General features: G+C 31.5%; 2 protein-coding genes across 3 annotated transcripts; one reads left to right on the forward strand and one right to left on the reverse strand.

Moving 5' to 3' along the window:
* The first annotated feature begins 697 nt into the window (after positions 1-697).
* Positions 698-1,190, forward strand: LOC133032728 (uncharacterized). The gene is made up of 2 exons (XM_061106964.1): positions 698-874; positions 972-1,190. The coding sequence occupies exons 1-2, from the start codon at positions 707-709 to the stop codon at positions 1,173-1,175; spliced, it is 372 nt and encodes a 123-aa protein (XP_060962947.1). The 5' UTR covers positions 698-706; the 3' UTR covers positions 1,176-1,190.
* A 2,054-nt stretch (positions 1,191-3,244) lies between these two features.
* LOC133032589 (uncharacterized) lies at positions 3,245-5,606 on the reverse strand. Of its 2 annotated transcripts, XR_009685195.1 has the most exons (3): positions 4,662-5,606; positions 3,499-4,549; positions 3,245-3,425 (listed from the first exon to the last, which is right to left on the reverse strand). XR_009685195.1 is itself a non-coding variant. In XM_061106592.1 (2 exons), the coding sequence occupies exons 1-2, from the start codon at positions 5,436-5,438 to the stop codon at positions 4,382-4,384; spliced, it is 945 nt and encodes a 314-aa protein (XP_060962575.1). In that variant the 5' UTR covers positions 5,439-5,606; the 3' UTR covers positions 3,245-4,381. The 2 variants fall into 2 exon arrangements, 1 of the variants encoding a protein (XP_060962575.1); XM_061106592.1 differs by having other exon boundaries at positions 3,245-4,549.
* Positions 5,607-10,913: the final 5,307 nt, after the last annotated feature.

The raw sequence follows: 10,913 nt of genomic DNA on the forward strand, positions 1-10,913 counted from the left end.
TTATATTTTTAAGTGTGGTAATAATATATTCGGGTGTTTGCAGTGTGGGTAGTGTAGTTTTTAACCTTTTTTTTTTAAACCAATCCATACATGCGGTTTTTCCAATTTCTCAAATCGCACTCGCACCGCGAAACTAAAAATCGCAGAACTCGCACTGCGAAAAATGGTGCGATGCGGTACAGTTTTTTCGATTTGGACTATTACCAATAATTAAACTATCACAAATACAACAAAACTTGAGCAACATTTGTCAAAAATTAAATTTCAATAAACGTAAATTAAAATATTTAATATTTACTAATATTATTTAATGGATTTAACAAATATTTAGTATTAAAATATGGGACGTACACTGTTCACTCGATGGACCTTGTCAATTCACACAACACTAAAATATTATTTTAAAAGAAAGGACTGCTTGTGACATGACATGATACGCTTCCCAACGAAACAATCAGCTATGCCCTATTATGTTGTACGAATTAGGTTTTGAAATTGGGGTTTATTTTGGCACCAAGATTGATCAAGTTAAAGGTGAATGTGAGAAAATTTTAAAAAATATATTCATTTTCCCACCACTAACTCATTTGGAACAACCTATATATAAACAAGTGCCCCCTTTCCTTGTGAGTAACACACATTATCTCCACCATAGTTAGAACAAAAACAAAAAATTGTATACCTCACAAATTATAGTACATCGAACATGGTGGCTGGTGGTGGAGAAGACTCATGCGGGTTCGATGGGGGTGGTCCGCCTTGGAGAAATTCACTTCAGGGACACCCCCATTGCTACTGTGGTGATCTAGCTTATGTTTGGACTTCTAGTAGTAGAGCAAATCCTGGTCGTCGATTCTTCGGATGTCCACACTATGTAAGAGTTTTGTCTTTTTAGATTCAAAAGTACTTCTCATTTATGTTTTCTGTACTTAGGCAGCCATGATAAACTAATAGGGTTATTTTTAACTCAGGAGAACGATGAAAGTCGAGGATGTGATTACTTTTGTTGGATCGATAAATCACATGTTAAGAGAAGTACAGATGCTACACCTGGATTGCGAAACCAAATCAAGATTTTGGAAGAAGATAAGAAACGCAATGAGAATGTTATTAGAAAATTAATTTTTATCATTTTTATTTGCCTTTTCATCATTGTCCAACTTATATTGCGTTAAAGATATGGGTTGTCGCAAAATGCAAATGTTTTGTATATCTTATGTTCTCAAAACTTGTTTAACTTAATTGTGTATAACTTAATAGATGCGTGTGGATGATGACGAAAATTACATTTGGTATGAAGTACCCACTACGTTCTCAAAATTAACATTTGGTATAAAGTACCCACTACATTCTCGAAATTATATGTTTTCTACATTTCTAATTTCTGTAGCAAATTTCCTCAATGGGTTCAATGTGAAGTTGCAAAATTATATGTTATTCACATCTTCGTATTTGTTATGTGAAGTAGCGCAATGAGAATGTTCTATATTCCATATTTTTCCTCATTACTATGTTATGAAAAACCAAATTTAAGGGGGCTATTGTCTATTTACATTTGGTTAAAGTAATGGGAGTTGATATGGTATGGTTTCAATCTTTTTTTTTTAATATGTTCTCAAAACTCAGTTTAAAGTTGAATGAGTACAAAGATTTGGTAACTAACATCAAACAATTAACAAGTCACCTTTGTCGTTATTTGTAATGTTATAGTACATGTGTTTTGAAAATTCGGTTTAAAGTTTAATGACTACAAAGATTTGGTAAGATTAGGCAACTAACATGATTTCCTTCAAATAATTAAGAAGAAGTCACCTCTTAACCAAAAAAAACAAATAAAGAAAATTAAGAAGTCACCTTTGTTTTCGGGTTAAATAATTTCTGTGAAGTACAATCAACTACTTCTGAAGTATGGGTACATTGTAAGAGTTGTTATGGTGTGAGTACAAAGATTTGCTAAGTATGGTTTAATATATTCTCAAAACTAAAATAAACACAAGTCTGTGAACATAATAACCAGTTCCAAACGTCAACTAATAAAAACAGATGTCTAAATCCAAATGCTCCCAAATCCAAACTAAACAACACACAAATAACACAACCTATGCTCCCAAATCCAAACTACACAACACACTAATAACACAACCTATTAATAACACAAGTGTTTTTTACAGACTATTCACCATATGAAATCTTAGTCTTGCTAGACTGAAACCTAGGGGAGGCTCTTGACGGGGGAAACATGTTTGCATGGCGAGACTTCGCTGTACTGAACCGAGGATCGCGTGGAGACTTTGACGGACTACGCAAAGGAGCCGAGGATGATGCAAATGAGTTGCCTTGTGCAGCCCTACGATCTTCAACCACTTTGGTACGAATTTCATTTTGTTCATCAGTTATGATCCTCGCAGCGATTTCCAAACGTGCCTCAACCGGGTGAAACTGTGGCACAATACAGAAACAAAAACAAAAACTTAGAAAATGTAATTAACTCTAATCAACTTGACAGTAAAACACCGAATAAAATTTAAATTACACAATGTTAATCTCAATCAAACTTGCGTAGTACATTCTGAAATAACTAAACAGTGGTATACCTCATCAACTACTTCTTCCTCATTGGCCACAGCCTCCATGTACTTCATGACGTATACACCGCAATCTCGGTCATTGTCTTGTTGAGGAAGCCCGCGATCTTTCCTGTCAATTCCGAAATCCACGAAAGTCACATTCTTCGACCTATTCTCCTCAAACAAAAGGTCCAACGTCGACAACTGCAAACGTATACAATTAGTTAGATTCAATGAAGAATGAGTTCACATCAAACAATGAAACTTTGCAAGTTTACCATTTCTTTCGTAGCCTCCACACGATACTTCTCATGCATTGCGGTGTGTAGGGAGTCCAGAAATGAGACAACCTTGGACTTCATATTTACTTCGGCACCAAACCAATGTGGTGCACCTTCTAGAGTCAACACCGGCACAAACATCTACAATTGAATAGAGGAACAATAAAGTCAAAAATAAATTGAAATTACAGACCATATAGATATTCGACACTACAATGACCAATATGCATCGCTAACATATCTCAGTTTTCAAACTTACAATTAGGAACGACCATGTGTATATGATGAAGTACCTTGACGCATTTTTCGAAGTTGTCTTCGTAAAACAGTTTTGACCACTCCCGGTCTTTCGCAATCCTCTTCACATTAAGCGAACCGAGAGTTTTTTGCTGCAAAAGCATTGTTCATCTTGTCAAGTAACAGAAATTACAACCAAACTGAATTACAAAATTTAAAATAAGTTGTACAGCAAAGCAATTACCGAGATGCGAGTGGACATGTACCAAACACGAGGTTGGTCAGGTAATCGACTATCACGTTCGTACTTGTTCATTAGTATAGAAAAACAGTCAATGATCTGCAACAAAATGAAATATGATTTACACATGTACAATAAATGATACATATTTAGTTAATACTTTGACACTTACGGATCCCTCAACTTCTCGCAACGGTCGCAACGATGCCATGCACCTCCTATCCACTTCAAACTTTCGAAATTTCGCAAGCACATATCTGATTCAATTGTAATCAATGTAACTGTTATTAAAAATTTCTACAAGTATATCATAATGAGAAATACGAAAATAACATTTACTTACCCCGGATCTAATGTGTTGCTAAAAACAAACTTGTAAAACCCATATTGGTTACGGGGGATCGCTTCCTTCGTCTTGAAAGGCCCGACAACAGTTCTGCCCGACTCAATAAATTGCTCGTACGCCTTATCGTTGAAGTCATCCTCAATTAAAGGCACATTCTCCGACTGTGTCTTCTTTGATTTGACGAGGGCTTTGCCTTTATTCCAGAAAGATGCCACTTCGACTATATCAAAGTCCTCATCGTCGAAGGTCTTATGTGCAGCACCTTCATCTTCAACAGATTTTGTAACAGATAGTGAAGGCGTACTTACAAATTCCACCACATTTTCCTCGGATAGACCAACAACATTAGTCTTCGAACGGACAGGGGACTTCAACGGGGACTCCTCCACGGCCTGGCTGCACTCCGCCTTCTTCCCCGTTTCCGCAGCAGCATCCTCCTCCAACTCTCGGTCAATACCACCTACACCTTCTCCTTTGTCCATAAATTTCAAAGAAAATGATCTCAACTGAGACTTTAACTCATTGGAGAAGTACTCCTTCAACTCGTTGATAGAGCTGACAAAGTGGTCACTGCTCTTTCTTCCTTCCGAGTCGGAGTAGTAGTTGGGCAGTATTACGGGATTCGAAGTGAGCGTTATCTGTTAAACATAACAAATTTAACAAATTTAATTTTTCAAACCCAAAATAATTAATATCAACTGAAATCACATTACCACATTATAACCAAAATTCGATGTACCTTGTTGCTGTTGGGACCCCCATTGTCTTTCACAAATTTGTAAGCGGACTTACATTGTTTACTACCCCAAAAATCAACGGGGAGCACTGTTCGGTCGACATATCCAAAGTTCCACTCCACGTGAGTCAAGTACACCAACTGTGACAAACAAACAATGTATTAGTAATACATTCGACTAATAAATCACAATATTATATTATAAACTTAATAAACACATTTACATAAATGAAAGATAACAAAATCAATGTACCTGGAGGAATAAGGTGCAGCCAGACACATTCTTCGTGGCCTTATTTTGGAATCTGAAAATTGAGTTCATCAGATACCTGAACCCGGCAGTTGCCCAGTTCTTGTGGCGAATGTCCCTGGTAACCCTAAGGGAGTGCAAGTACCCCGAAGTGATATCGCAGCCCGTTTTCGGCGCAAGGACTGTCCCTATGACCACCAAAGAAAATTTAATCAGAAATAGGCTGTCTGCCTCAACGCACTCCAGCAAAGATTTCTCCAACCCTGTCAACGACACGGTGTACTCGACAACGTTCAATATCTCCTCCAGATATCGAGTGTCACTATCACCCTCGGTGACTACAGGATCCCCTCCGTCGTCCACCCCCATAACATCTCCGAACATCGCGGCAGATAAGTGAATTTTCCTCCCATACAAATCCAGTATGCTAGTGGTTGGGTCAACATGTTTGATTAACCAACTCACTAGTCGGGTGTCAATGTATGGTGCATCCTCTCTGATGAATGATCCAAATCCAGCATTTTGGATCACATCTTTCTGCTCCAGGTTCAGGTTCTTGCAAATCCTGATTAAACGGTTGCAGGAGCATCGACCGTACACAGATGCTTCTTCACTTTCAGGAGCAGCCTCTTCCTCATCCACCTCCACTTTCTTCCCCTTGGCATCAGCTGCCTTTGGTTTCCTCCCCCTTGTTTGCACCGCCTTCTTAGCGGGATTTGGGTTAGGGTCATAGCTTCTCCACTCAGACTTCTCCTCGTCGGTGAAACCTTTATATTGCATTTTCAATTTGTCGGTAGCCTGTAATATGAGGCAAACTTACATCAACTACAGAGTACATGGAAAGAATCTTAAAGTATGTCAAACAATTACGATGAATTACGGACAATTGAGATAAAAAAATTGAGTAACAGTCGACATCAAACCTCTTTCTCAGTTAATCCCTTCTCAGCTGCTCGAAGGGCTTTGTAGTTCGCATTGCTACATATGGACATAATTCAATCAAATATATAATAAAATAAATGTTAAACATCATTCACACGAGTAAACAACTATCCATCATTCAAAACTTACAAGAAATTTCTCCAAACAACCGCATTATCGTTCGGCTCGGGGGTGACATCCTTCTTTACGGGTTCAATGTTGGGTTTTATGCCCTAAATAAAACTCTTTACAATCTGATTAGTTATCAATATAAGAAATTTGAAGTGATTGATGTTTGCATGAATTTTACATGCTAATGGTTTAATATGTTCAATATGTTTATTACATTCATACACACAAAATCAGTTAAATCTAGATCATATGTTTATTCACAATTACAGTATCGTCAACACAGTGGAATGTGATTGTGATCATATGAATCAAAAGTTTTGGTCCTTGTTTCATCAGTGTTATTGGATTTACACTGATGTGATAATCAGCGATGATGTGTACTTACACTTGGAGTAAGTGTTATATTCTTTCCAGGACATTAGTAAAGTATACTAGTTTCGAATGTATGGAGTATACATTGGACTGGACCGATATTGCAACTAAGTTAAGATATTACAAACTTACCGTTATACATATCTCTCCAAGTCAATATCAGTAGTTGATCTTAAAATTGAAAAGAATCTAAATCCTGATATGCTTGGGCTCAACTCAGGAGTGCTATTCATGTTCTTAGATTTATTAGTTAAGCCTACTTTCGGGTCAGGGTGATACGTATATTTCGAGAACATGATAGTATGATTGAGTGGAGTGCTGAACATAAATATGGAATCTATAGCTTCTACTGGTGTATAGAAGTTAAGTGATGATTCCTTCGAGCTTAGCAAATAGAAGTAAATGGATGAGCTCTTGTTTAACTGACTAATTATTAGATCACTAAACACCATTTACAGGTAGCTAAGTGTTTTAAGGGGCAAAATACATTGAGGGGTGAGAACGGTAAAGAAATCCCATCTCGATGTAAATCATCTATATAGAGGATCTTTAAATCGCAATAAGGTTATAACAATGGTTAAATGAGATAGTATATTGGTATCGTGAAACATACAATATGCTCTATATAAGTCTGAGAGTGCAATTCTAAGTTCTAAGAGTGGATTCAACGAAGAATTAATAAGTAGGAATTTACTTGGTAAATTTGGTTCACTTATTGGAAGCTCAGCATATAGATTCATGGTCCCCATTCTAGTTGAGAACATTCTGCTTGTAAGACTCATTAATTGATTCGTGATTGATCAATTATAATTCTAAAGTTAGACTATGTCTAATTTTATGAATTTTCACTAAGCAGGGGTGAAATTGTAAGGAAAAGAGTTTTTTAGGTTTATTTATTTATTAATGGAATTTTTATGTCTAATTAATAATTAAATTAAATGACAATATTATTTAATAATGTATTTTAATTATTAAATAATTAGTTTTGGCATTTAAAAGGTTAGAATTGGAAAATTGGCATTTTTGAGAAAATAGAGATAAAATTTGATAAAATTGCAAAATTAAGTGAGGCCCATTAACACCATATGGCCGGCCACTTAAGACGCTTTTTCAAATTAATATTTTCATTATTTTAATGCCAAATAAATCCTAACCTAAACCTAGTAAGTTGCCTATAAATAGAAAGTGATGGCTCATTCACAACAAATGCTTTCATTAGCTTTCTGACAGAAATTTCTCTATTCAGAAAAACTGAGCCTTCCCTCACTCTCTACCTTGGCCGAAATACTTCTCCCTCTTTTCCTTCATCTTTTTCGTGACCCTAGTGAAAGAGTAAGTGCCCACACACAAGAAGCGCAACTCAATCATAGATTGGAAGACTGTGAAGGATCAAAGCTTGAAGAAGAAGGAGTTTCGGGCTCAGATCTTGATTATACTCTGCTACAGAAAGGAATCAAGGGTTAGAGATCTGAGTGGAAGGAGACATTTATTCCGCTGCATCAATGTAAGGTTTTCTTAACTTTATATGTGTTTATTTTATCGTTTTAGAAAGTTCATATTTAGGATGTTAATAAACATACTTGTGAGTAGATCTAAGATCCTGGTAAAATAATTCCCAACAACTGGCCTCAGAGCCATGGTAATTGATTTACTTACATGTAATTTGGACTTTAAAACGATTGTTTGTATGTTCTTTGGATGGTATCATGTTGTATTGAGTGTTATTTGATGATTGATTGATGATTGTGAAATTTTCGTGAAAAATAATTGTTATTTCGGTTCTGGAATTATTTTTATTGGATAGTATGGAAAAAATTAAGCAAGTTAGCCTTTTACAGAACTCAATTTGGATTTTATTTGAATTAGTTATGATTTTTTGAAAATTTGACAAAATCGGGGTACATCTTTGATAGTTTCGCGATCGCGAACTGTCCGTACAGTTTCGAATTTTTTCAATTTTCTTCAATTTTTCATACTTTTTCATGGAATTAACTTCCAATTTTTTGTATGGTTTTATATATATACTATTACTATTCCTAATTCAATTCTAATTATCATTTTGAATTAATTTAATTTTTTTTAATTTAATTCAAGATATTAGTGTAATTTGAATTTGAATAGAACTAGTATTTATCTTTTTGCTTAAAAATCTATCTTATTTTTAAATTTGATTATATTTTTTTTAAATTTAAGGTCAGATTTTTTTTTTTTATATTTAAAATATCTTTTAAGATATTTATAAATATCTTATCTTTCAAGATATTTATAATATCTTTAAAAGATATTTATAATATCTTATCTTTTAAGATATTTTAAAAATATCTTATCTTTTAAGATTTTTTAATTAAATCTTTTTAGATATTTTGACCTTATTTAAATTTAAAATAAGATATTTATAATCATGTAATTTTAAATAGATATAAGATATTTTGCTAACTTTTAAATTTTATTATTTTATTTATTTAAATTAAATTTAAAAATCTGAAAAGATATTTTATTTATCTTTTCCATTTTTATTTAATTTTTATTTTTAAAATAACATTTAATTTTTAAAAGTAGTTAGCAAATTTTGAAATGATATTTAGGTTGGTTGAAACCTAATTTTTCAAATAGTAGGTTTAATTTTAAATATTTATTTTTAAAATAATTTCGAAATTTAAATTTATTTTTATTTTATTTTCGAAATTAATTAATTTTTTTTTCGAAATTAATTAAAATTTTTTTTTATTATTTATTTTTCGAAATTATTTATTTAAAATTAAATAAATCCTACTTCCAACTATCCAGCGAACCTTGTTGCAGGAGTATGTGTTTGTAGCTTGTGTGTAAGTTTTAAAAACCTATTATTACTTGATTGCAAATAGCCATGGATACTTTTTGCCAGATCTAATGATCTGATGGCTCCCTTGGTCAAGTAAATAATTTGTAACAGGTAAATTTTACAATCTTCTTTCATCTGTGTATGACCTAGCAACATGATAGGATCCATCCAAAGTGTGCCTGTGTGAGCCTATATGTTTATTTTGTTTTAATATAGATACATATAGGTTGTTGCTAAATAAAATGTCACACCATGATAGATTTTATTTAGGTCCATTTAGTTATTGGACCTATTCAATTAATAACAGTTATTCATTTTAAGGTTAAATTCCTCTCTTTTGGGCCTTGTGTGAGAGTTGGGTGCCATAGAAGTGGGTACGACATACTGAACCCAGCACCCCCTCACATAAACTACCCCAATTGTGAAGGCCCATTTGCCTGATTTGAATAACTGTACTAGGTTAATTACATTAGTTTGACCTAATAAAATTGAATTAGCAACATAATTAACTTTTAAAATATATGAAAATTTATTTTCATTTTAATATTTTAAAGTTAATTTTAAGAAAAACACTTTTAGTTTAGATATTATTTCTAGATAAACTATTTGTATTTTTCTTGTATTTAATTAAATATAGAATTTTAACTAACTAAGATTCTTTCTGGAGCTTATTTAATTAAATATTCCTATTTAAGTTATAAATTAGTTGTATCAACTGATTTTTCTTAACTAACTTAAATTTGAATATTTGATTTAAATTTTAAATCAAGTTGAGGAATCTTAGGCATTAGTTATTAAAGATTCTTAAGATATTTTTTTTAAGTTAATATCTTTTCAAATATTAACTTGAAATGGAATATCTTAGATATTTTTTTTTGGTTAATATCTTTTCAAATATTAACTTTAAAAAGATATCTTCAAATTAAGTGGTTACAACTTAATTTGTGATATTTAATTAAATCTAAATTTGAAATTATTTAAGTTTTAGATTTTTTCTATATAACTTAAATTAGATATTTTTCAAATTTTGAAAAGATACTTAGTCAAATAAGATATTTTCTAGATAGTAATTTCTAGACTACTTATTATTTCTAATATTTAAATAGGAAAATCATACTTTGTGAAATTAATTATTTAAATAATTAATTTTGGTACAATTTTATTAAGTATATTTTTCCTAGTATTAAATAGAAATTAATAATTAAGCCTTCTCTACACTTAATTATTATTTCTTGAATTTAATACATTTAATTAAGTTAAAAAATCTAAATATCTAAGTTGATTTTCATAATGATACTTAAATATTTATTGATTTTTCATGACACTTAATTAAATAGAAAATTATTTTTAGGTTGAAATTTAATTTTTCAACTTAAATTTTAAATAATTTTCAATATATATATTTTTCTTTATTTCATTAATCAATTTCGAAATTTGCATTTTAATTATGCAATATTTTCGAATTTTTTTTTGAAAAATAGATTGAGTTGTAAATTAATTATTTATTTTAATTAATTCTTGGACCAACTCAAGTCAATGATTTTTTCATTTAATTGATTAATTTAAAATAAGTGAATTTAAAATATATATATTATTAGAAATTGAATTAACTAGTCAAAAGAATATCTAGATAGGTGATATTTTTGCTTGAAGTATTTCTTTTCTATTTTTTTATTATTTTCGAAAATTGTATATTTTTATATACTTTAAATTTTCGAACCCAATAAATATATTCTCAAAGGAAATTTTTAAGTTGCTAATTATTTATTTAATTCAACTTAAATTAATTTCCTTAATATTTATATTTAAGATTATTACTAAGATGGAAATAATTAATTTTATTTCAATCACCATCTAAGTATAATTTTATAAATATTATATTAAATTCTTATTTTTTTTTTAATTTTAATTCTTAATTTAGAATTTAATGAGATTTATTTATTAGAATAATAAAGAAAATACATTTTAAACAATGAGCTTTATTATTATTAAGATATTCGATCTCCATT

The sequence above is a fragment of the Cannabis sativa genome, chromosome X, assembly GCF_029168945.1.
Source record: "Cannabis sativa cultivar Pink pepper isolate KNU-18-1 chromosome X, ASM2916894v1, whole genome shotgun sequence".
Classification (NCBI taxonomy): Eukaryota; Viridiplantae; Streptophyta; class Magnoliopsida; order Rosales; family Cannabaceae; genus Cannabis; species Cannabis sativa.